General features: G+C 40.4%; 1 protein-coding gene and 1 pseudogene across 3 annotated transcripts in view; both read left to right on the top strand.

The window, feature by feature from the left end:
- The window catches only part of DOCK4 (dedicator of cytokinesis 4), a 475,993-nt gene that overhangs the window by 316,745 nt on the left and 131,810 nt on the right, over nt 1-27,438 (top strand). For all 3 annotated transcript variants that reach the window (XM_032761480.2, XM_032761481.2, XM_032761479.2), the window contains exons 17-23: nt 4,622-4,778; nt 9,343-9,440; nt 9,555-9,638; nt 9,815-9,915; nt 13,133-13,214; nt 14,585-14,755; nt 19,143-19,335. In XM_032761480.2, the coding sequence (XP_032617371.1) occupies nt 4,622-4,778; nt 9,343-9,440; nt 9,555-9,638; nt 9,815-9,915; nt 13,133-13,214; nt 14,585-14,755; nt 19,143-19,335 (886 nt within the window). The remainder of the gene's footprint in view (nt 1-4,621; nt 4,779-9,342; nt 9,441-9,554; nt 9,639-9,814; nt 9,916-13,132; nt 13,215-14,584; nt 14,756-19,142; nt 19,336-27,438) is intronic.
- Nucleotides 10,273-11,162, top strand: LOC116814251 (small ribosomal subunit protein eS1-like; annotated as a pseudogene).

Below are 27,438 nucleotides of genomic sequence, written 5' to 3'. Positions count from 1 at the left end.
AACAGATGGATCATACTAGACCAGGGCAGGCTCCAAATCTTGGGGAGGAGGCCTGGAAATAGCAGGACAGAGTGTCTGGGCTGGGTTTGGCGTGAGACTTAGTCACACTAGGGAGTGGTGGTTAGACATATGGAACACAAATCAGGATAGAGATGAGAGATCAGAGGATGTTTCCAACACTATAGACCAGATAGGGTGAATGTGGGGTGCCGCCCTCATGCTTTGACTTGCCAGGGATGAGATTGAGGGGAGGGGGTCAGTGATCTAGGGTTCCAGAACATTACTTTGCCTAAACACTTTTCCTGAAGAAAGCATTTGAAGTATTCACTTTATAATTATTCTTTAAACCATATATGTATGTTTTATGCATTCTTCTGTCTATATGAATTACTTTGCAGTAGTAAAAGAAACGATTTGGAGTTGTAATATTAAAAGAGAATTATAGAGGCTGTTTATTGTGTTTATATTGGTGTTTCTGTTACTGGGCAGGTGTATTAGTAAAAACATCTTGTCATATTCTGATTCTGTTTCTCTAAACTTGTTAGGTCTTTCCTAAATATTTATTATTAAAAATGTAGCCAGGCATGGTGGCTCATGCCTGTAATCCCAGCACTTTGGGAGGCCGAGGCAGGCGGATCACCTGAGGTCAGGAGTTCGAGACCAGCCTCAACATGGAGAAATTCCGTTTCTACTAAACATACAAAATTAGCTGGGCATGGTGGTGCATGCCTGTAATCCCAGCTACTTGGGAGGCTGAGGCAGGAGAATTGCTTGAACCCGGGAGGCAGAGGTTGTGGTGAGCTGAGATTGCACAATTGCACTCCAGCCTGGGTGACAAGAGCAAAACTCAGTCTCAAAAACAAACAAACAAAAAAAGTAAAAAAAATTGTGAGTCACACAGAATAGTCTAGAATACTAAAGGGATTCTGTGCTTAAACTCCTACCTGTTACTAGGGCAGTAGCCTTGAAAATATTTGAACAAATTCAAAAGAATAAAGTTAATATAAGTTTTCAAATGTATAATCAGAATCATCTAAGCTGTACCAGCTGTATATCTGTTACAATTTTTTCCTCAAAATTTTAATTTAAAATCACCTTTATTATTACAGCATTAAAATCAGTATTCAGATAAACCAAAATAAAATAAAATGCCATATTCTCATTACCCAGTTGATGTTAACTATTAGCTCCTTAGTGTATATCATCCAGATATTCTGTGTGGATTTTTTTACCCAAATGATATTATACAATACACTATACAATTTTTCTCACTTTTAATTTTTGTGGGTACATAGTAGGTGATTATATTTATGGGGTATATGAGATATTTTGGTATAAGCATGCAATGCATAATAATCACATCATGGAAAATTGGGTATCCATCTCCACAAGCATTTTTCCCTTGTATTACAATCCAATTATACTTTTTAGTTATTTTTAAATGTACAATTAAATTATTATTAACTATAGTCACCCTGTTGTGCTATCAAATACTAGGTCTTACTCTTTCTGTCTTCTTTGTACCCATTAACTATCCCCTCCTCCCTGTCACCTCCCACTACCCTTCCCAGCTGCTGGTAACCATCCCCTGTTCTCCATCTCCATGAGTTCAGTTGTTTTGGTTTTTAGGTCCCACAGAAAAAGTGAGAACATGCAATGTTTGTCTTTTGGTGCCTGGCTTATTAAATGCTTTGAGGTAGTCTTCTTTGGGTTAAATCTGCTTGGTGTTCTGTAACCTTCTTGTACTTGAATGTTGATATCTTTCTCTAGGTTTGGGAAGTTCTCTGTTATTATCCCTTCAAAGAAACTTTCCAGCACTATCTCTTTCTCTACCTCCTCATTAAGGCCAATAACTCTTAGATTTGCACTTTTGAGGCTATTTTCTAGATATTGTAGAAGTGCGTCATTGTTTTCTATTCTTTTTTCTTTCGTCTCCTCTGACTGTGTATTTTCAAATAGCCTGTCTTCAAGCTTCCCAATTCTTTCTTCTGCTTTATCAATTCTGCTGTTAAGAGACTCTGATGCATTCGTCAGCATGTCAATTGCATTTTTCAACTCTAGAATTTCTGCTTGATTCTTTTTAATTATTTCAATCTCTTTGTTAAATTTATCTCATAGAATTCTGCATTCCTTCTCTGTATTATCTTGAATTTCTCGGAGTTTCCTCAAAACAGCTATTTTGAATTATCTGTCTGAGCTTGTGGTGAATGCTGCCAGACCTGAGACTTACCCTGTTCCCCTCTCATCCAGGGCAGGTCCAGAAATGCTATCCAAGAGGCTAGGCCTGTACTGAGGGACCCCAAGAGCCTACTTGGTGCTCTACCCCACTGTGGCTGAGCTGGTACCTAAGGTACAAGGCAAAGCCCCCTTTGCTTTTCCCTCTGCTTCTCTCAAACAGAAGGAATCTTTCACTGTAGTCATCATAGCTGGGAATGTGCTGGGTCACACATGAAGCCAGGACATCTTAGAGCCCAAGCCCTGCAGCATACTCCCTTGGTAACACTGCTGGTTATTTAGGGCCCAAGAGGTCTTTAGTTAGCAGGGGATGAATCCTGCCAGGATTGAGTCCTTCCCTTCAAGGAAGTTGGCTCCCTTTTGGCCCAGGATGGGTGTAGCAATGTCATCTAAGCCTGGAAGGGAGGCCTCATGACTCTGCCCAGTGCCCTATCTTACTGTGGCTGAGGTGGTAACCAGGATGCAAAACAAAGTCCTCTTTACTATTCACTCTTCTCTCCTTAAGCAGAAAGAAGGGGTCACTTTCGTTGCTGCAAGCTGCACTGCTTGGGGTTGGGGGAGGGATGGTGCCAGATTTACTATTCCCTTACTCACCCAAGCAGGCGTCTCCCTAGGTCACATGCTACCCTAGTCCATGGACTCTAAGACCAGCCTAGCACTAGGAGTTGTCTAGGAATTGCTGTCCTTGTCTCCTAGACTGCCTTTCAAGTTTACCTAGGACCCCAGAGCACTTCAGCCCATGGTAGCGAGGCTTGCCAAGAAACTCAAGTTCCAGCTGCTGAGATGGTGAGTCTCTTCTGGCTAGGGCTGGTCTCAATGCTCCCTCCTTGCATGGCCACTGTCTGAGCCCAGAACAGCTTTATTTCCTATTCAATGACAGGGCAGCAGTGAGTTCAATGTAAAGCCCCCAAGTCACTGCACTCTCCTACAAACTTGCACAGTTCTTTTTCCATGCTGCATAGCTACTGCTGGGGAATGGGGGAGGGGTGGGAGATGGGAGAGGGCATTGGAGATTCAGAACTGTCTCTTCTGCCCTCCTCAACACCTTTTTCAGGGATATGAAGTTAAAACCAGGTACTGTGATTGCTCACCTGATTTTTGGTTCTTGTGATAGTGCTTTTCTTTGTGCAGATAGTTGTGAAAATTTGGTGTTCTGGGGTTGGTGCAGGGGAACAGGCAGTGTAGGCTTCTATTCCATCATCTTGGTCTGCTTCATATTTAGTTTTAATCTACCAATTTTCAGTTAATTATTTTCCGATCACTACATTTTTTATCTCATGTGGAACTTAGTCAATGTACAGATTTTTAAAAAGTCAGACACATCAGCAGGTTTGTTCATATCTGGGACCATATGTTGCATCTGGCTATCTGTTTCTTAAGTGTTTAATCTAAAACAATCCCTTTTTTGGCAACACTGACTTAAAGAGATAAGACCAAGCATCTTACAGAAAACCCCCATCTTTTGGATTCTCTGGTTTCTTCCTTGTAGTGTTGCTCAACATGTTGCTCTATCTCTTGTGTTTCCTATGATATGGAAGTTGAATCTAGATGTGATGGACTGGGGTTCAGCACCTTTGGTAAGAATGCATTGTAGATGATGATACGTGTCTTTGCATTGCCTTGCATTGGTGTAATGACAGCTCGATTCCCCCACATGCAGTTATATTTGTCTTCTTGCCAGTAGGAAGTAATCTGTATGTTGCTACATTGGCATCATATGAACATCCGATTTCTCCTCAACAATTCTGCTGGTTTTAGCACTAAGCAACAATCCTTGACTAAGATAATTACAGTAGGGATATGAAATTATATTTTCTAAATCTGTAATTGCTTTTACATGTGTTAGCTGGCATTTTCTATGAAAGTAGAGATTTCCCTCACATAGTAGGGCTCTCAAATTATAATACTTGAAATATCTTTTCTTTTAATTGCCAGTTTTCAAAGGAAGTGTTTAACAGCTGCCTCAGATGAGATGTTGTAAGAATTTAAGTGTTTTTGAAAAAAATACTATGGTCACTGCAAATATGATTTATTGATCATTTTCAAGGTATCAGGACTGTGTTAAAGGCTTTATATAACCTAATTCTTATGACAACACAATGAGATTTTAGAGAAGATAACGGAAACAGTGTGTGGTTAAATAATTTGATTTGATATGGTCACTCACATGGGAAGTTACAGAACTGGGATGCAAACTCAAATTAATCTTAGTCCAAAAATCCATGCTTAATTATTTTATACAGTTTTTTTGCATTTTATTTAAAAACCAAATTCTACTTGTAATACTTGTTTCCCAATTTATAAACACTAGTAATATAAATTATGCTTAATAATTCTTATGAGATCTCTTCCCCTTCCCTTATGTTTTTTTTAATATTTTTAACAGTGTGAAGAAAACACAAACCTTCAGGATACTGCCCGCTACCTCAAACTTCCCTTTTCCAAGGGCATTTTCCTTGGGAATAATAATCAAGCCATGAAGGCCACAAAGGAGTCTTTTTGTATTACATCTTTTCTCTGTTCCACAAAACTCACACAAAATGGTAATGTATAATATTTTATTTGAAAGCCCTAGTACCTAGTAATCATGTACATTTTGGTAAGCATATTCAGTAAACACCAAAGTTATAGCTAAGAACTTTAGAAAAATTATTGATCCTTCCGTTTGTGATTTCTAATAAAATGGAAACAAATGTGACCCAGTGATCTGTTGAATGCATGCCATTTAAGAAGGACTTCAAAATTATCCCAGTACTGAAAAACAAGTACACAACTTTTCAAATAAACCATCAAAACCCAGCTGCTTTAAAAAAACAAAACAAAAATACCAACACCTTAGTCTCGTGTTTTATAGCTCCATAAACAGTGCTAATTGCGGGCTTTAGAATAAAGGCTGTTTTTTGTTTAATTAGATGCATATTGCTTTAAAGTTCTAGCATTACTTTTTATGTCAGTGATTGTTTAGCAAGTTATGATTAATAAAGCAAGCTCTTTTCCTTGGCAAATTGCTATGAAAAAACATCTTCTGTAATGAAGGAAGTAAATTAAACATTTTTGAGTTTTTTATCATTGTTATATAAGACTTCTGGCTAGCACCCTGAATGCTACATTAAATAGGTTATATTCATTATGTTGAGAAGAATCACTTTATAATGAGGTATTGTGTCTCATAAAAACCTGTGCCTAAACAGGTGTGCTTGTTATTAGTTCTTTCTTAGTTCCTTCTTCTGTGTCAGAGAACAGCATTTGTAGAAGGAAATATTTCTTCTTTTAGATCATAGTCTCAGAAAAAAAGCAAAATGTAGCATCAAAATTTTGACCACTTATAAAACTCCTCTCAATTTCAACATGCATTGCTGCTGTATTTATATAGGACACCAAGTTAAGATATGTTATACCAGGCTTTATCAGCATTTAGTAGTTAATGATTTTACTTAAATAAAACCTCCATTGGCATAACTCAACAAATGATTATAAAGCATTTACCAAACCTCAGGTATTTTTTTATGAGGCCAGTTTACCCCCATAGAAGTTATGAAGATAATAAAATCAACCTCTTATTGAGATCCTTAAACAGAAATTTTTATTTATTCTATGTGGATTAGGTGTGTGTGGGTAGTAGAGTTTGCATTCATGTTTAACTGAATTTCCCCAATAGAATATTTTGGGGTTGTATTACTTATTTATTGCAGCTGTAACAGCTACCACAAACTTACTGGCTTAAAACAATACAGATTTATTATATTGCAGTTCTGGAGGCCAAATATACAAAATCAGTTCCACTGGGCTAAAATCAAGGTGTCAGCAGGGCTGCATTCCCCCTGGAATGGAGAGAATCCATTTTCTTACCCTTCCTAGCTTTAGAAGCCACCTGCATTCCTTGGCCCATGGCCCCTTCCTCCATCTTCAAAGCCAGAAGCATAGCATCTTCATAACTCTCTGACTCTGACCATCTTACATCTTTTAAGGATGCTTGTGATTACATTGAGCTGGATAATCCAGTGTAATCTCCCTATTTTAAGATCTTTAATCACATCTGTACAGTCTTCTTTTGCTGTGTGAGGGAAACGTAGTCCCTCCTAATTCTTGGAACAGGTTCTTTTGAGGCCATTATTCTGCCTACCACACAGGTAAACCTAACAATAGATTCTCTTCCATCAAAATATTTGGTCCTATGTACTGAATTTGTGCTAGTTGTAGAGTTTAGGATGTTAGACACAATTAGGTAAATAAGACAAACAAATCCTGAAAATTAGAAGTTGCTACTTTTTAAAAGTAGAGAACATTTTCAGGTAAATATGAGTAAAAAACAACTTATGAAATAATTATATTAAACATCTCACTATGTGGAAAGTGGGATCGGAATTCCATGCAATGGTTGGCTCATTTTTGGAGACAGATAAGTGCTTCATTATTATTTTGGCTTTGATTAACCTTGTCAATGAGAAATGGCTCAAATGAGCCAGGAAATGCATGTTTCAAGAGATGGGAAGGAGGACGGAAGTTAGTTGGTCTTTCTGAAATTTACATGCTAAACACACATCTTTGTGTCAAAGTAATCTAGTTCCAAATTGGAATTAAATTGCTATGTATTCATTTTTCTTGACGTGGAAAATATACAAGTCTTATTTCTACTGCAATTCAGCATTTACTAAGTGATATGGTCTCTAGGAGCAGTTTCCTAGAGCAAATTTGCATTTCAGAATTCCCAAAGTGTGTCTGTCTGCACACGCTTTGCGTTGTCCAACATGGACAGTGTACCAAGGTCAGAGCACTATGCTGGGCATCTGTGACTGCCAGAACAGGTAGAGATTTTAAGGTTTGGAGGATTAGGGGTCATGGCATCCTCCTATTTTATAGCTCTTGATAGATTAGGTACATAATATACACCTAATAAATGCCTGTTGAATGGAATCGTAGAAATTGGTATTTTCTGTGATAGGTTATAGCTCCTAATTTGCAACTAACATCCTCAGATGGCAAAAGCAAAAACCTAGGATACAGCAATTTTGCCTGAACTCGAAGTATTTTGCATACATGATTAATTACATCCAGATGGAGATAACTACTGGGCTTTTCCACATGCTCCATCATGAGCAGTGTAGAGATTCATCAGCCTTCTTGCAGGGAGGATGGGCAGGCTCGTCCCGACTCATTTTCTGGACCCCTGTAATCTCTTTTCCAGCCCTACTTAAATGGGCCCTAGTCCTTATTCTCCACTGCTGCCACTTTGTAGCCAGCATAGCCACCTCCTTCCTCCCCACACTCCTCACATTGGGCAGGGTCCTGCTGGCCCCTGCAACTGCCTCACTTCAAAGGAAGGGAAAGAGAACACAAAGGAGGAGTGAGAGCTGGGATGGGGGTGGAGTGGGAAGTGAGGAGTGAATGGCAGGGGAAATGCATGAGGGATTATGAAAGAGAAGATGCCAGGGAGGGGAGGCCTCCTGAAGTGAGATGCAGGAAGTAGGAAGTAGGTGGGAGGGAAGCAGCAAACTGGGTAGAACAATAGAGCTTTGCCTTTGTCGCCCTGGGTCTCACTCTGTGGAAATATCTGATATGCCAAATATAACCAATCAGTTTTAAAAGGTTTCAGTCATACCCCAGGATGTCTGAATTACATCTGAATAGTCAACATTTTCAGGCTTTTTGGTTATGAAAACATCATAAATCTCTTTTTCAAAGTCAGTATTTTTAAAATCCCTGTATTTTTCTCATTCTAATTCCTCCTCCTCCTCTTACCCGTGTTTGTTGCAGATAAACATTCCTGTTTGGTACTGAATTCCTTACTATTAATAGTAAATCCTTTGTGAGGTTTTTCTCTTGAATCTGGCTTTGGTGGAGCTTGCTTCTCTTTCTCCTTGAGATTCTTAATGCTTTTTCTCACTTCTGTTCTCTATATTCTGTTTTTCTTTCTCATCTTACTTCCTTGGTTTTGGGGGGTTTGGAGTTTTTGTTCCCTCATTCATCTTTCTGTTTCTTAGAAAGTCCCTTTTGGGTTTTGCTAAAACAAGTAATATGAAGTGAATTTCCTGCTTCTCTGCCTGAAAATTCTGTCCTGGCTTCTCTCTCCGCCAGTCTAGTCTGGCAACTCCACGGAGCCCTGAGGCCAGTTCTACCGGGTCCCGCTGCCCTGTGCGTGCTCGGCACACGTGAGCCTTCAGTTCTCACTGCATTCATTGGCCTCCAGATGCCACCTCTCCCTACATGCTTTGGAGACGAATAATGCATGGACACCATCTCCCAGAGCCTTTCTAACTTCTGCCCAAGAATGATAAATTTATTCCCTCCCCAGGTGAAGAGGTTCTCTGAGGACCTGCTGAACTAAGGCCCACATGTCTGTTTAGGAAAGGGTTAAAAAGCTGGGCCCTGTGCTTACCTGGACTCTGGGATGAAAGATGGCCCATGATGTCCAGGAGCTGCTCTTCTCGGGTTGAGAGCTCCCTGGATGATCTGAGAAATCACTGGGCCTGTTATCATTCTTTTAGTCTGCAAGATTTGGGTCACACTGCCAAGAAGACCTTTGTTGCTGGGTGGAGTTGGTTGCTAGGCAGAGTGCTATGTGCTGGGCACCCAAATGGGAATAAAGCAGGTTCCCAGCCCTCAAGAAACTCTCATCTTTCCAGGAGGAGGCAGAAAAATTAGTCAACAAATATTTGTCACCTGCCTGATTTGTTCTTGATGCTGGGAATACAGTAGGGCCCAGGTTGGCATGGCTTTTTTCTCTTGGAGTTTACAGTGTAGGTGAGGCATAGACAAATACACCAACAACTGTAATGGTAAGGTAAGTGCTACTGTGATGTGGAAGCATGTAGAAGGGACAGTTAGCTCGAGATTTCAGGAAAGGCTTCCAAAATGAAGCAACATCCGACCTGAGGACTAAAGGATGGGTAGGAGTTTGTAAGTCAGGAGCAGTGGGGAGGAAACAGAATACAGTGAAATAAATGCCATCCTAGAGAGGGCTAGTCATAGTTTGTGGGAGCCTGCAACTTGAGTGGCTAGCAGAGGGGAGCCACATGTGTTAAGAATTTTACTTTTACTAGCAGAACGCTTTCATGTGAGGACCTGTTCTCTATTAAGGCAATTAATCTTCCTTTTCTGTTTTGAAAGGTGATATGCTTGATCTTTTGAAATGGAGAACCCACCCAGACAAGATCACTGGCTGTCTCTCTAAATTAAAAGAAATCGATGGCTCAGAGATAGTAAAGGTATATAGTATTTCGTTGCTATTTTCCTTGCAGAGATTCATAGAATAAAGAACATTTGGAAGAAAAAGACAGATAGTATCTTATTTATTCATTTACTACATCTTTATCTAACAGTTTCTGCAGGATACACTGGATACCTTATTTGGAATTTTAGATGAAAATTCCCAAAAATATGGGTCTAAAGTGTTCGATTCTTTGGTAAGTTCAAATTCCCTTAATTATATTTTAACTGTTTTGTCTCTCATTCTTGACTTTCATGAGGCTGGTTCAGAAACATGCACTTAATAATGTAAGAGTTTGTTTTAAAAAGAAGCAAAAAAAAGGAAAACCTTGATTTGCATTCGGTTTTATAAAGCTCAATTTTCTTTTTTTAGGTTCACATAATAAATTTGCTGCAAGATAGCAAATTTCATCATTTTAAACCTGTAATGGACACATATATTGAGAGTCATTTTGCTGGGGCACTTGCATACAGGTAAGGCCCTGTATCTTGTAATTAGTTTAGAAGTGGTTCCTTTCAAGCTTTTCTCAGCGGAAGAGGTGACATAGGAAAATTTAAAAGGGAGTGTAGGAAGAAATGGAGCTCTACTGAAGTGTCTCTTGAGATAGTCTCTTCCCTGCTAACACACCCTTTTTAAATGGCTCGAACTTATTTTGATTAAAAAGGGAAAAAAACATCCTGAATTCTATTCCTGAGCCCTAAAATATAAAGTCTTTCCTTCTTGTCTCTGTTTCACTGGATATTCCTTGGTCTAAAATGTCTGGTTATCTCACTTTGGCTGTTAAGAGTCCCACTTCGTCACTGTACTCCCTGATGATTATAAATGTTCATAAGAAAGAAATATGAGGACTAGCATCATGGCGGTTGGCAAGAACAAGCGCCTTACGAAAGGCGACAAAAAGGGAGCCAAGAAGAAAGTGGTTGATCCATTTTCTAAGAAAGATTGGTATGACGTGAAAGCACCTGCTATGTTCAATATAAGAAGTTTGGAAAGACGCTCGTAACTAGGACCCAAGGAACGAAAATTGCATCTGATGGTCTCAAGGGTCGTGTGTTTGAAGTGAGTCTTGCTGATTTGCAGAATGATGAAGTCGCATTTAGAAAATTCAAGCTGATTACTGAAGATGTTCAGGGTAAAAACTGCCTGACTAACTTCCATGGCATGGATCTTACCCATGACAAAATGTGTTCCATGGTCAAAAAATGGCAGACAATGACTGAAGCTCATGTTGATGTCAAGACTACCGATGGTTACTTGCTTCGTCTGTTCTGTGTTGGTTTTACTAAAAAACGTAACACTCAGATACGGAAGACCTCTTACGCTCAGCACCAACAGGTCCGCCAAATCCGGAAGAAGATGATGGAAATCATGACCCGAGAGGTGCAGACAAATGACTTGAAAGAAGTGGTCAATAAATTGATTCCAGACAGCATTGGAAAAGACATAGAAAAGGCTTGCCAATCTATTTATCCTCTCCATGATGTCTTCGTTAGAAAAGTAAAAATGCTGAAGAAGCCCAAGTTTAAATTGGGAAAGCTCATGGAGCTTCATGGTGAAGGCAGTGGTTCTGGAAAAGCCACTGGGGACGAGACAGGTGCTAAAGTTGAACGAGCTGATGGATATGAACCACCAGTCCAAGAATCTGTTTAAAGTTCAGACTTCAAATAGTGGCAAATAAAAAGTGTTATTTGTGAAAAAAAAAAAAAGAAAGAAAGAAATATGAATGGAAAACAACCTTTGCCTTCACACCTACTGAAAGTTATTCATTCATTTATGTTAAGATTTACTGAGTGTCAGCTGCTTGCCAGGCACTGTACTTTTTGCTGATGATGTGAAGACCTGGTCCCTGGCTTCAGACTATTTAGTCATTGGGAGCTACTCTTTGATAGGAGCTGCTATTTTAAGTGCTCCTCCTTTTCTACTGGCTCAGGTGATGCTGAAAAGTTATGAATAATGTTATGCTTTAGCTAGTGTCTGCCTCCTATCAACATAGTTGATAATTGCCAGAGGCCACAGCTTCTCTCTTTTAGTTCGACAAATAACTGCTTAAATAGCCTTGGAATGTATCTCACCGTCTGTCTCCCAGTCCAGTATGGTCCTTGCTGTTCTCCCATATTTCTACCTTATACCTTAAGCACCTATGAGCATGCACATGCCTGACTGTTCCCTGAGATGAGTTTAAAAAGCATGAAATCAGGTTGATATCCTTCCCCCATCTATGTAATATATAAAGGTTAATAGGTTATCAGATAAGCATTTGATCCTGTTTACTTGGATATTCCCAGCCATGACATGTTAAGATCGATATCTCCAACATCGAAATGAATGAAGGTATTTTTGTTAGACTTGACCCTTCATCAGTGTGATTTTTTGCTGAGAGTGAAATGCAACCACAGGAAGGAAAATTTTGAAACATTGGCCCACTCAGCCTAACAATTTGGGCCCTAGTGTGAGGAGGTCACTGCTTCCAAGTTAAATTGTCTTTGGAAGCTAGAAAACAAGAGTATAATTTCTCACACTTCCGGTTGGCCAGGAAAGCAGGATCTTAAAAAGACAAATAAGGCTTGTGGAATCCTCTCAGGCTGGGGGTGATCAGAAACTCACTGGCATGTTATCTTAAAAAATAGCACTCCACCAACATCTGCCTGCTGGCACATCCAAGTATTCTCCCCTGACTCAGAGAAACATTGCTGGGTAAACTGTTTCCTAGAAACCAAGAACTGGCTGGGCGCAGTGGCTCATGCCTGTAATCCCAGCATTTTGGGAGGCCAAGGTGGACAGATCATTTGAGGTCAGGGGTTCAAGACCAGCCTGGCCAACATGGTGAAACCCGGCCTCTACTAAAAATACAAAAATTAGCTTGGCATGATGGTGCCTCCTTGAATCCCAGCTGCTTGGGAGGCTGAGGCAGAAGAATCCGCTTGAACCCAGGAGGGAGGCAGAGGTTGCAGTGAGCCAAGCCACTGCACACCAGCCTGGGTGACACAGCAAGACTCTGTCTCAAAAAAAAAAAAAAAGAAAAGAAAAAGAAAAAAAAAAAGAAACCAAGAACTGACCAAAGTTCAAGGTAGTAAGACTGTCATCTTGAGAGTTGTGGGCTGTTGTTTTTACATTTTTTCAAAACAGGAAAAAAAAATACCTTGGCCTTTCTAGAAATTCTCCTAAGGCACATATTCACATAAGCCATGTTCTTCTCATGGGTCAGAAAATTGGCTTGATAAATCCATGAGGTGTGCATAGCAGTGGGGAGGCATTGTCTCCGTCCCCCCTCCCCACCCCGTTTTGCCTGCAGCCTAATGATATTGCATCCAGCTGTTTACATGGTCACTGTGAAAGAAATCCCAATGAGCAGTTTTACAGTACTGACCATGGCAGTCATACTGCCAGGTACTTGGTTGGCCAGAGTCCTTTTCTCCAATATTTGTGTTCACCCATTTGGAGGCATTACCAGAAACAGCAGGGCTGTGGAATATGTCCAGATTGAGTGTTGTTTCTCTCTTAAGCTTTGAAAAGGGGTGGCAGTGTTGATCTGCAGATTTAGTAAAATTATCATACAGCAGATTGACAGGAAAATGTGAGAACTGATGGGAAAAGAAGCCTCCTCATGATACAGTTAAGTGTTAGATTTGTTGGCATTTAATTGAGAATTAGACCAATTCTACATTCTGCACATTTTCCCCTGTATTTTAGAGATCTCATCAAAGTGCTCAAATGGTACGTGGACCGGATCACAGAAGCAGAGCGGCAAGAGCATATCCAGGAGGTGCTGAAGGTGATAACATGCTGTTGATAACAGCAGAGTCTAACAAAGCTGTTGCATGCTGATGCTTAAACTAATTGGTTCCTCTACACAGACAGTAATGGGTGGTGATGTATTACTGACATTCCAATTCAAGGATCTTAATCAGTTTGTGGCCGCTTGAGAGCTGATGAAATTTGAAGGGGTCTTTGCCAGGCTAGTCTACTGGAAACTGTTCGGGATTGAATCCTTGTTCCTCTGGGCTGTAGAGCACTTGAAGTGAAGTCTAAGATGAGCAGGAGAGGGAGGGTTTATGAGAGAAGACTATATAGGGGAAGTTAAACTTAGAAGTTCCTGGCTCTTGCTTCCACCAACCTGACAGACACCATTGGAGAACCATTTATGTTAAATTTTAAGAGCAAATAGGGTGGCTTAGCAGGGATTATAATGAGGAAACCTGAGGCTTTACTGGGGCTTGTGGCTTAACACTGCCAACATTGCTGGGCACTATATGCTCAGTTGTCTGGAGATACTAATCCCTTACTTGCAAACATGTTGAAAAAGAGTACAAATTCTTAAAGGAATTGTCCAGTAACAGTCCTGGTAGTCTTCTGATTCCTGTTGTTGAGGACCATCCTATTTGGTGTCAGTAGATTTAAGTAGACAATGTATACATTTTATAAAACAGCATTTTGTGAATTATACCTTTGTAATTTTGGGCTGATTGAAGGTAAAATGCTAAGTGGCAAGAGTACTACTTGTCAAAACAAAATTATTTTTTAAAAAACAGTTATCTTTTTGTTGACTAAATTTAAAAAACATCTGAGGGTCAGAAACACTTAGTGTTCATCATACTCCAGAATGATAAAATGTTTGTTATTTTTTTATTATTATTATTTTTAGACGGAGTTTCGCTCTTGTTGCCCAGGCTGGAGTGCAGGCTCATTCTCCACTTACTGCAACCTCCACCTCCCAGGTTCAAGTGATTCTCCTGCCTCAGCCTCCCAAGTAGCTGGGAGTACAGGCGTGGGCCACCATGACTGGTCAATTTTGTATTTTTGGTAGAGACGGCGTTTCTTCATGTTGGTCAGGCTGGTCTCGAACTCCTGACTTCAGGTGATCCGCCTGCCTCGGCCTCCCAAAGTGCTGGGATTACAGGCATGAGCCACCGTGTCTGGCTAAAGTGTTTTTAAATTTTCTATACGTTTCTCTCATTAGGCGTCAGAGAAAAGTGGCTGTTTCCCCTAAAAGTAAATACTGTTCAAAAAAGCCTCACAAGGCATCGGTGTCTACATGAATAATTTAAAAGTTTAATGCTATACCATGGTTTTTATGCTGTGTCATTGTTAAATAAATACTCTTTGTCTCCTTTGAAGCTAACTTTTAAAAATTGTATTTTTAAGGCACAAGAATACATTTTTAAGTATATAGTTCAATCTCGAAGGCTGTTTTCCCTTGCCACTGGTGGGCAAAACGAAGAGGAATTCCGCTGCTGCATTCAGGAGCTTCTCATGTCAGTCCGTTTCTTTCTTTCGCAAGAGAGCAAAGGGTCTGGAGCATTATCTCAGTCACAGGTAATTTCTTTTCATCTATGCTGAATAGAAGAAAACGATAAGTGCAGTTTATTTTTACACAGCAGCATAATCAAATGTTTTCTCCATCAGAAGTCAATAGCTCCAGTTTATATTTGTAGCTTAACCAACTTTATGAGTAGACTTTTAAAATTCCCCTACCTTCTGCGTACCAGCTGAGCAGAAGTGGGTTGCCTTTCCCTTCTCTCTCTGCATGGAGAGGCTATTGGTTTGCATCAGCTTCATTTCCAGTTACCAGAACACATACTGACAATTGGACATGCTGTCACCACCAGCCCTGGGGAAGGAATTTCACTAGAGCCAGTCTCTTGCAGTTCTTTTCCTCAAGCCTCTCACTGCATTTTAATCTGTCAACTGGAGAATCATTATATTGGACTCAGCTAAACTGCATGTTGTTTTGTTTTATTGAACTTGACCCTAATCATCCTGGGACTGATCTTATAAGACCAGAGCAGAGCTGCTGCTGCTGCCAAACTCTATTACCGGAAGTAGCCCCACATGTTTTTTTTTAAGAACAGGATCCATCTACTTCCCAAATGGCATGGCCTTGAATATGTTCCGTGAGGTAATTCTGAATATTTTCCCTATACTTTTTGTATACTTTTAATTCTAATGACTTGGTTGAAAACCTGTCAGAAGGAGCAGCAGCCTCTTACCATGCCCTAGAGGTTAGAGAAACTTGTAATCATTGAGAACTGGGACATAAAAAGGGAGATTAGGAGACAAAATTAGATCCTTAACAGTACTGTTATGATTTGGTACTATGTGATGTTCAGAAAGCAAAACACCAGGAATGCACCAGCCCTCTGATAATGTGCTGTATTTTTTCTGACTGTTTAGAGGTCTGTGCTTGTTCCTCTCTTCTTTATAGAGGTGGTCTCTTCTTCCTTCTGGGCCAGGATACAACTCAGGCTCTTTTAAATATCATTTTGGCCTTTGCAGTCAAGAGTACAAGTACTGCACTATGGGAACTTGCCAGAGACCTCAGTGTTAAGTTGCCCACTACTAGCTAAACCCTGCTGACAGCACTTGATATTTGAGCAGGATAGTCCACCAGGCTAACCATGCATTCCTTCAGATCAGAGTTCTTGGAAGTTTACTGTCTCTACAAAAGTAATTCAGAATTTGAGTTTTCACCCTGAGATTTTTCTTTTTACCCTTTATCAGTTACAGAGATGAAACTTGCCTAATTCACACCTGAAAAATATTTTCTTACTCTTAAGAGTAACCGTAAGGCATGGTTTCTTCTTAGGGATTCAAGAGACTTTTTTACCTTAGTTGTACCACTGGATCCTGGAGGTCCCCCTAAGGTGGCTTGGGCCACCAGGGTACAGCAGAGTGGAGCAGCTCTGCTCTCACCTCTTCAACACACTGGCTCCCACTGCTCTTGATTCTCTAAGCTCTATCCCACAGCAAATTTTAGAAACAACTTTAGCACCTTTAAAGAATCATATTTGGCATTTTTTGCTCTCAGCTTTTAATCAAGAGATGATACGTAAATGTGTCCATAAAGTTTCTGAATATCTTTGTAAACTCTACTGAAGTCATTCTCTTATTTTGTGCAGTATCACTTACCTGTATATTTTGATGTGATAATTTATGTTTGGGTTGATGCTAAGAAAAAATCCATATAAAATGATAAAATAGTTTTCTTTGTTAAGCAATGAGAACTTTGCCTGTCTGTATTTGGGGAAGACAAGAAATGCCACACACCTCTGCCCGTACCAGGTTCCCTTTTGATCCTATGCTCTCTTTGGAGAGGCAGTGCCACTAATTCAATGGATCCGATGTGTTAGTTTTCTATTGCTGAATAACAAATGACCATAAGCTTAATGGCTTTAAACAACACTCATTTATTAGCCTACAGTTGTATAGGTCAGAATTCCAGGCAGGTTGGTTGGGTCCCTTCCTTAGGATCTCCTAAAGCCAAAATCAAAGTGTTAGCTTTCATGTGTTATCTGGAGGCCTGGAAATGAATTTGCTTTCAGGATCTTTTATACTATTGGCAGAAATGTTTCTTTGTTTTCAGAAGACTAATGTCCGCATTTCCTTGATGGCAGTCAGCCGGTGGGGGGAGGTGCTGTCAGCTGCCAGAGGCCACTTGCAGTCCTTGGCACATGGCTGCTCCTTCCTCAAATCCAGCAACAATATGTCAGATCCTCCTCATGCTTTGAATCTCTCTGACTACTTCTCCTGCTAGCAGCCAGAGAAAACTGTTTTAAGAGCTCATGTGATTGGGTGAGGCCCACCTGGATAAATCTCCATATTTTAAGGTCAACTGATGAGTAATCTTGATTACATCTGCAAAATCTCTTTTGCCATGTGACATTATGTAATCACAGAAACGCCACCAGGGGACAGGGTCATGGGAGTCACCTTATAGTCCTGCCTGCCACATTTATAGCGAAATAAAATTTGGCTCTGAATTGGTCGGAGCTTTACTGTTAGGCTGGCTTATAGGCAGAAACCTGGTTTCCTTGCTCCATTTTGCATTTTTTCCATGTGGGCTACAACTCAGGGCAAACCCTGTCTTCTAGAGGCCATCCCCACAGTCCTTTGGGTTGGATTGATGGGAAGCTGCCCCACAGATGTATCCATCCTGGTCCTACTGGGGAGGTTCATTTAGTCCTCCTGCCCCAAATGCAACTTGCTGATGACTGTTCTTGTTAGCCCTGTCCTGGAAGGACTAAGAGCTAACCCAGCTGGTGCAGCAGTGGTTCTTAGCTTTCCATTTCATGGACACACACCCCCTAACCCAAGATCCCTAAAAGAAGAAGAATGTCAGAAGGAATAGAGACCCCAAACACTGCTAGACAATTCCCAATAGTAGTCTTTCCCTGTGTGTCCTGGCTACTAGGAAGGTCAAAACTAAATTGTACTTTTATTTTTACTTGCAGTAAAAACTCTCAGCTTGCCCTGGCACAGCCGTCTTCCTCCCCTCATCACAAGATACTTGTTCTTTATCCTTTTTAATCATCTATTATATGTGTATCTTACATTGTGGGCACATTCAGATGCCTTTTTGAAGTCAAGACGTATAACTAAAGAAATAATGGATAAATTAAGGGATACCTGAGGAAAATCAACTTAGTTGACTTTCCAGTAATCAGAAAGCTGGGCTCATTTTATTTAACTTCATCAGTATGACTCAGCTCTCTGCAGGGTGACGTGAAGGTTATATAAATACAGGCTCTAACAGAGAATATCAAGTTATTAACTTTAAATATATTCAAGTAAATCTATAATTTTTAAGAGCCAAGGGCCATCGCTGTTGACTTATAGCATCTGGAGTATTTTGATGGCGCTGGCATCAAAAACAGATCTTGGCTCTTCTAGATATTTTTGCTGCTGCTGTATAAATACTAAAATTCTTAAATTTGAGTGTGAGTGAGTCTGTGTTTGAATCATCAGCACATGTAGACGTGACCTACTTTCTGATGGAGCCAGATCTCATTGGTACGCCAACAAGCACTTGAATTTTAGCATATTAGAAACACGTGCCTCCTTCCCTGACTAGGTACAGTTGAAGCTAGTCAACTCTTTTCATTGCCCTCCTTTTATGGAATTTTAAAAGGCTGACTTTGTTTGTTTTGATGTATAATCCTAGCCCAATTTTTTAAGTATGCCCTTTGAGATTTGATGTGAGCATCTTTTTTCCCCATAAAAAATGATGATCGGGTTTTTTTATTTACATAAAAATACTGTTCTTAGTCTGTACACACAGTTCTTGGTTTAAAATAGATCTTGAAGCAACTCAGGGGGTTCTTGTAATGATCTTTTTGTTTTACAAGAGATGAAACTAAAGCCTAAATGATGAAACTAAAGAGTGCTCAAATAACTTTCCAATGTCACAGAGTTGATTGGAAGCAAAGCTAATACTATATATAACTTAGGTCTTCTGGTGCCCTGTCCTGTGTTTTTTCTTAAATCAGAAATGGAGTGCTTTGGAGGAATTAATGTGTTTGGTTTCTTAAATGTGAATGATATTTAAGTGAGCATTTCAGAAAGCTTCTTGCAAAAGGAATGAATATAACTGGCTACAATCCGGGTCTTGGTTGAGCATTCTTTCTATTCAGTTGTGATGCACTTCATTGATTCTGTGAGGTTTTTGTCAATCCTTTTGCTAATGTCAGTGATTTTCCAAAATTTCCCAGTTTTTATTATGCTGCTGCTTTGTACTTTTCAAAAACTGTCCTATTCTGCTGTACTTTTTAAAAATTTACCTTTTAGCTTTAGGTAACAGAAACATTTCATACTTTATTCCTACCATTCAAAAATACTTGCCACGGTCCTTAAACTCACTGACGTTTTGCGGCATGTTTCTCATGGCATATCTGGGAGTTGATTTAAATGTCTTCTTCTTTTTAAGGCTGTGTTTCTGAGCTCTTTCCCTGCCGTGTACTCAGAACTGTTGAAGCTCTTTGATGTCCGGGAAGTAGCCAACTTGGTCCAGGACACCCTGGGCAGTCTACCGACCATCCTGCATGTGGATGATTCCCTGCAGGCCATCAAACTGCAGTGCATTGGCAAAACTGTGGAAAGCCAGCTTTATACCAACCCAGGTAGGGTGCTGAGTCTCTTGGAGGAAATTGTGCCTCTGAAAAGCCATTTTGTACATCTTGTAGCCATTGGTCAGCAGATGCAATTAAAAACAAAAAACTAAAAGGCATTTTCTCAAAACCATTGTTTATTTGGATGGTAAATGTATTTAGTAGTCAAATACGAAAGTATGGCGATTAAAACTTTATTTCTGGAAAGAATGAAAACTAATGATTACATTATTGTTTTTTATGCTTAATGGGATCTAACTCTTTCCTTCAGAGATGCTTACAGGTACCTGATAGGATCCTTATTTGTCTGTTTTGTTTTTAAAAGTTTTTCATCAATTTACATTCTGAAGCTGTATGAAACTTTGCATTATTGTTGATTTTTACTTTACCCCAAGAGCAAGTGGTCAGTGACTCAAATTAATTTTGTTATAATAACTGTTAGTAAGTTCCATTGCCTCTTGTTTTCTTCTGTTTTTTTTTTCCCAAAGAAATAACAGAGTGAGTACTAACCTCGTTTTAAAGTTTATTTTAAGAAATTTTAATCAGTCTCCCAACTAAAAAACTTATTAAAATAGATTCTATTAATAATTATTTTCCCTGACAGGCACGGTGGCTCACACCTGTAATCCCAGCACTTTGGGAGGCCGAGGCGGCCAGATCACTTGAGGTCGGGAGTTCAAGACCAGCCTGGCCAACATGGTGAAACCCCATCTCTACCAAAAATACAAAAAAATTACCCGAGTGTGTTGGGAGGTGCCTGTAATCTCATCTACTCGGGAGGCTGAGGCGGGAGAGTCGCTTGAACCTGGGAGGCAGAGGTTGCAGTGAGCCGAGATGGTGCCACTGCACTCCAGCCTGGGCAACAGAGCAAGATTCTGTCTCAAAAAAAAAAAAAAAAGAATGATTTTCCCATATGAATGTATGTATGATTTTTTGAAATAGTTTTATATATAGTAAACAATTTTTTACATATTTTCTTGTAAAATATTTTATACATACATTTAAGAATAGAGCATAATAATGGCAAATCATTAACAAATCTTGACATTACCACTTATTTGCTTTAGTTTTTTTTTTTTTTTTTTTTGAGACAGAGTCTCGCTCTGTTGCCCAGGCTGGAGTGCAGTGGCGCGATCTCGGTTGACTGCAACCTCTGCCTCCCAGGTTCAAGCGATTGTCCTGCCTTAGCCTCCTGAGTAGCTGGGATTACAGATGCGCACCACCACACCCAGCTAATTTTTGTATTTTTAGTAGAGGCTGGGTTTCACCACGTTGGTCAGGCTGCTCTCGAACTTCTGACCTTGTAATCCACCCACCTCGGCCTACCAAAGTGCTGGAATTACAGGCATGAGTCACCGCACCCGGCCTTGCTTTAGATTTTTTAATAAGAAATTCATCACAGATATACTCAAGGTCCTCCTGTCTAGGCTCCCACTTCCTTCATAGAAATTTCCACTATCAGAGATTATGGTTCCTATTTTCTATTCCTTTATTAACATAGCTTTAAACATATATTGTATGATTTTTTCTTCTTTACAAATTTTTAAGTCATTTCATCTTTAAATGATAACACTACGTTGTATGTCACTCTTTGGAGTGTTTTTTTTTTTTTTTATTAATATTATACTTTTTTTTTCTTTTTTTTTTTTTTGAGACAGAGTCTTGCTCAGCCACCCAGGCTGGAGTGCAGTGGCATGATCTCAGCTCACTGCAACCACCGTCTCCCGTGTTCAGACGATTCTCCCGTCTCAGCCTCCTGAGTAGCTGGGATTACAGGCACCCACCATCATGCCTGGCTAATTTTTGTATTTTGGTAGAGAAGGGGTTTCACCATGTTGGCCAGGCTGGTCTTGAACTCCTGACCTCAGGTGATCCGCCCACCTCAGCCTCCCAAAGTGCTAGGATTACAGGCGTGAGCCACCACACCCGGCCTAATATTGTACTTTTATATTTTTCCATGCCACTAGATATAGCTCTACTTCATTATTTTTTACTGTTGTATGATATTCCACTGTATGAACATATCACAGTTAATTTATTTTTTCTCCTGTTGAAGGACTTTTGAGACATTTCTAATTATTTTTTCTGAAATAGCACTTCAAACAATGTAAAAGAAAGTTCAACCTTCCGATTTCTCCCAATAAAAACATATCCTGGAGAAAAGATATTTCTTGTAGTGGTTTTCCGACTCTGATGCTCAGAGCCCTAAGGGTTCTGTGCAGTGACTCAGGAATCTCTCTGGGGTTGGGAACAGGTACTGTGCAGGGGATGTAGGTCCCAACGGAGCACCCTACTGTAACTCAAACACCAACCCTGCTTTCACCACACTAAGAAAAGTTCACTCCTGTCTCAGAGGAATTGCTGATTTCTGCCATATTTCTCCCACACTGACCAGATAATTCTTTGTTAAGTTAAAGTCTTACACTAAAAGAGCAAGACAGTCATCAAAATTGTTTTCAAATGTAAGGAAAATATTATGGGGGTTTGTGTTCATTGCCTCTGAGAAATGTAATCTGTCTTTGGGCCCAGTTCCTTGTTGGTTCCTGATGCTCCATAGGCAATGGAGAAATCAGGACTAGAAAGATACACAGAGAAGAAGCTGCTGTGATGCAGGATAAAGAATGTTGGGTCCCGTGGGAATTGATGAGACTATGTACTATGGTAAGGGATGGAAGGACTCATGAGACCCAACAACTGTTGACCCTGCAGGGTCTGTGCCAGTGCCCTGGAAGAGAGGCTCAGGGCCAGTGTAGGGAAGCTGGTAATTGTGAATACGGTGGCATGGAAAAGGAAGAGAAGAGGAAACCCTGTCTGCTCATGTTGTGTGGGAAGCTCTCCATGGAGGATGATTATGGACAAGCAACAGTGGCTCACGATCAACAGAATCCTTAGCACGTGCAGATGTTCTACAGAGAAAAGGCTTTTGTCACTGCCGCAGCAGGATGTGGCTTGGCTTGGTGTTTCCTAACTCATCATTGAAGAAAACAGAGACTGTGATGTATAGATGGGCTGGGCAGAACACATCAAGAAGGAGCCCATCCTCATGGGGAAAACTAGGAAGTGTCCCTGAGAGCCTTCCAGGGCTCAGAGTACCTTCTGTTTAAATCACAAGTGACTACACAATACTGCTTAGGGAAACGTGGAAAGTGCTTCTAGTGACTTTGGCATTCTAAGTCAGAAACTGTGGACTTATGGGACTGATGGGCATATTTATGTTGTCTAGTTGAAAGAGGAGATGTTGGAAGGAAAAGAAGAGGTGAAATGCAAACAGCAGGCTCCACAGACAGTGTCAGAGAACAGGACGTGATATCTTGGGTCGTGGTTAACTGGAGAGTATGATCCTCACAAGGGCCTTGGTACATCTCACAAAAATAGGCTGATTCTGTCTGACTGGAGGGGAAAGAAGAGGGACAATATAAAACTGTATAACTAAAGAACTATAATAAAAGAGGGCCCAGTAGTCCACTCCAAACAAAAGGTAAAAGGGTTAAGCCTAACACTTCTGACCTTTCATTTAAAAAATTAACACACACAGGCCGGGCGCAGTGGCTCACGCCTGTAATCCCAGCACTTTGGGAGGCCGAGGCAGGCAGATCACAAAGTCATGAGATCGCGAGGTCATGAGATTGAGACCATCCTGGCTAACACGGTGAAACCTCCGTCTCTCCTAAAAATACAAAAAATTAACTGGGCATGGTGGTGGGTACCTAGTCCCAGCTACTCAGGAGGCTGAGGCAGGAGAATGGCATGAACCTGGGAGGCAGAGCTTGCAGTGAGCCGAGATCACGCCACTGCACTCCAGCCTGGGCGACAGAGTGAGACTCCATCTCAAAAAAAAAAAAAAAAAAATTAACACACCTGTACACAATTTTTACAACAGCAAAAGGATTTTTTGGGGGGATGGGGAACTTGGGATTGAATGCCCTAGGTTTATATCTTATTTTCCCAGAGATAACTGTATCCAAATGACAAGGGATGGGTAAAAAAAAATGCTTTTATTATAAACATAATAGCATCACCAAAATATGGAAATAAGACTCATTTTAGATACAGTTATGATGTAGTCATTTCCCATTGCTGCTGTGACAATAATCGCAAACTTAGTGGCTTAAAACAACATAAACTTCTTATCCTACTGGTCCACAGGGTGGAAGTCCAAAATTGTTCTCAGTGGGCTAAAATTAAGATATTACCAGCATCTCTACAAAAAATAAACAAAAAATAAGTGTGGTGGTGCATACCTGTGGTCCCCGCTACTCAGCAGGCTGAGATGGGAGGATCACTTGCGCCCAGGGGGTTGAGAATACAGTGAGCCATGATGGCACCACTGCACTCCCACCTGTCTGACAGATGGAGACCCTGTCTCAAAAAAAGGGGGGAGCAAAGAGTACAGTTGGCTCACATTTTAAGAAAATGGATTTCAAAACCTTTTCAGACCTTAGATGTTACAAGCCCATCAAGATATCTAGGAAGATCTAAAAGCTGACATTTTATTAGAATCCTGTATTATTCAGATTTCTCCAGAGAAACAGAACCAATAGGGTGTGTGTATATATACATGAAGGACGGAAGGAAGGGAGGGAAGGAAGGAAAGAAAGGGAAAGAAGGAGGAAGGAAGGAAGGAAGGAAGGAAGGAAAGGAGTCATAAGGAAATGGTTTACATGATTATAGAGGCTGGGAAATCTCATATCTGCAGTCAGTACTCTGGAGACCCATAAGAGCTGATGATATAGTTTCAGTCTGAGACTAAAGGCCTGAGAAGCAGGAGAGATGATGGTATAAGTTACAGTTCAAGTCTAAGTCCAAATGCAAGAGAAGACCATTGTCCTAGCTCAAAGATCATCAGGAAGAGAGCATATTCTCCATTACTCAGCCTTTTCTTCTATTCAGGCTGTCAACAGAGTGGATGAGGCTCACCACATTGGGGAGGACAGTTTGCTTAACTCTGTCCAACAATTCCAGGGTTATTCTCCTGCAGAAACTTCCTCACAGACACACCCAGAAAAATGTTTAACCAACTATGTGGACACCCCATGGCCCAGACAAGTTGACACATTAAAATTAACCATCACAAATCCCAAGGAGAAAAAAGCAGAGGAGGCATGCAAAGGAAGAAGCATGGCTGCAGAATAGTCATGGTTGAGCTTAGAGTAGAAATTAACACATAGAGAAGACAGAAAGAAGGACCTATGTGAATGTCAGCACCAAAGAAGGGAATGAAATGTTGTCTGAAATGTTGTCATGGGAAGATTCAAGCCAGGCTGCATTAAGGGTCTCTGGGCAGCCTCACAGCTGGACAGAGCAGGCAGGAGGACTGAATCACCCCCTTAGTCACACCCCCAAGGTCAAATTCTAGAACATCTGACCAAACCTAAAGGACACAGATAACTTTTGGAATCTAAATAGATTGGTATTTAATGTCTAAACAATCTGGGGTCCCGGTGGACTTATTTAAAGCATTAAAAATCAGCAACTCATTTTTCCCTTTCTCCCCCAAATTTTATTCTTCCTATTTACTGAATGACGTGAATAGAAGAGTCTAAATAGTTTTGGAGAAGACAGCTTTGGCAATGACAAAAGGGTAGATTTGATGCGGAGAGATTGTTGGGGAAGGAGGAAGTGAAGAGGGTAGCAGAGACATAGTTTAGGGCATGGTAGTGAGAGGTCAGGAACAGGGTCTCCCGGACTTTGCAAGGTCAGATCTGCTAGAGCTGTGGGTTTTACATTCACTTTGCATTTGTCACCATTGCTTGGTACTTGATGATTTGTTTAAGAGATGGCTGGAGTTAATGCTGAGCTATTTTCTTGTTTAAAAATAGCTACATATGTTTCTACTTTGGAAGAATTGAACAGTTTATCAGGCAAATCCCAGCACAGATAATAGAAGTAAATATAAAGACCTAAAGGCACTGATCGTGTGCCATTGGTGAGAAGCTTGCTGGTACGACTTGCTTTTGCCTACAAACTAAAAAATCAAGTGTTTTAGGGTAGGAATTTTGTAAAGTAGTCAAGAGTAATTGTTTTTCTTTTTGGCAGGAACTCCCCAGTCCCCATTAAGAATTTTGTGGGCCGGGCGCGGTGGCTCACGCTTGTAATCCCAGCACTTTGGGAGGCTGAGGCGGGCGGATCACGAGGTCAGGAGATCGAGACCACGGTGAAACCCCGTCTCTACTAAAAAATACAAAAAAATTAGCCGGGCATGGTGGTGGGCGCCTGTAGTCCCAGCTACTCGGAGAGGCTGAGGCAGGAGAATGGCGTGAACCCAGGAGGCGGAGCTTGCAGTGAGCCGAGATGGCGCCACTGCACTCCAGCCTGGGCGACAGAGCGAGACTCCGTCTCAAAAAAAAAAAAAAAAAAAAAGAATTTTGTGGATTTTATATAAAACTGCAATAAAAAATTAAGGGAAAGAAAAAGATAGACTATTAGGCTATTTTTAAAGTATACGCTAAGAATTAATGCTCTCCCCAACATTTTAGACCATAATATAAAGAAAGGATGTTTGATGGGTTTTTCTATTAATTTGATAACTTCAGGAATAAAATCTTACTACAGTTGATGGGTGCCTAGTAGCTTTTATTTCTTAGAACTATAAAGTGTAGTTTAGTGCTGGGTTTTATCGCATTGCAAGTGATTAAATTTCTTTTATTCTTAAAAATGACATTTGTTTAGAACTTTTCTGCTAGCCAGGGCTTGCAAAATAGAGAGTCCTTATAAAGAATAAAGTTGCATAAATAAGGGCTTCTTTTTTCTCTAGAAGCAGAGTAATAATGCAGGACCATTGGAAAAAATGTACAGACCTTAGTTTTTTTAAATATGGAATTTGTGATGATGATCCAATATAAAAGTATATTTTCAAAAACTACCTGGGACCTCAAGAAAGCCTTTGGCTAAAAATCATTAGTGTTTTGTTCCTTCAGTCTCAATCCCTTTATCTCACCCTTCCTCTTACCCCTTACCTGTATTCTCCTCTGGCTCCCTCTCCCAGGCTTTTCCAAATGGGAAAACCTCAGGGGTGAAGGCCTTTCCAGGTGTTCTTCATCATCAGGGAGCTCTGAAAGCACTTGCTGAAAGTTTAACAGTTTCCATAGTTTTTCAGGCTCTTTTCTTGGATTTTATGAAAGATTTGCCCACATAATGATTTTGGGTTTTCTGTTTTTGTTGTTGTTAAAGGTTAAACAGCTATAACCATGTTTAAGTGGATGTTCTTAATGAAGAACCTAGAAAGATGTATCTTTGAAAAATAGTTTCTACATCTGTCTCTAGACAGGGCAAAGATAAAATTAATAGTTTTAGGTAACACCTCACCCTGCACATAGAACTTAAGATGAAAAATATGCCTCACTGAAATCATAGTTGCCCCTAGGTTTTAACTGTGGGTTTTGAAAACAAATGTAAACTCACATATTTTGGGAGTCACAAGACTCCCTTTCAACTTAGTTCTCTTACTATGTTTCTGAACTTCTCAATGCTGATTGACAGTATAACAAGCACATTACTGGGGAAAGGGTGACACCTGTATCATTTCATTTCTTACACGTCACTCATCCACATTTGCACAGATTTTCAGAGGGATGGGGAGCATGTGTGTCACAGGCAGCTGCCGTGGCTTGCAAGTCAGTGGGAATCACTGTCTCCCTGTGCTCAGAGCAAGCACCAGCAGATGGAGTCATTGTAAACCAGACTGATAATGGGCCTCCTCACTCTTCCTGTTTAAGCTGTGTTTAAACCTGCACACAGAAATGCCAGGCTCTATTTCATTAGCCTGTAATATCCGGTAGAACTCATAATGGAGTCCATTCATTCAACAAATATTTATTATGGGCAGACTCCACAGTATTATAGTAGAAATATATTATGATGGAAATACTATAACAGATTGAACCAGTACAGTCCCTGCCCTCTGTCTGTTTACAGTAAAGCACAAAAGTAGATGTCGAACAAATAATTATAATATGATAAAGTACAGCAGCATTTGTGATGGAGCAAGTTTCCAGGGTGCCATGTAGCAGGGAGATCTGAGCAAATCTTGGGGCTCATTCCACCTGCTTAGCCTCAGTTAGTGCCATCCATGTGCTGATCCAACTCTCACATTTATATTTCTAGGCCAGATCTCTC

The sequence above is a fragment of the Hylobates moloch genome, unplaced genomic scaffold, assembly GCF_009828535.3.
Source record: "Hylobates moloch isolate HMO894 unplaced genomic scaffold, HMol_V3 SCAFFOLD_1, whole genome shotgun sequence".
In the NCBI taxonomy this organism is placed as follows: domain Eukaryota; kingdom Metazoa; phylum Chordata; class Mammalia; order Primates; family Hylobatidae; genus Hylobates; species Hylobates moloch.
Note: the sequence above shows the minus strand (reverse complement) of the source record. Positions and strands in the feature narration are given on the sequence as shown.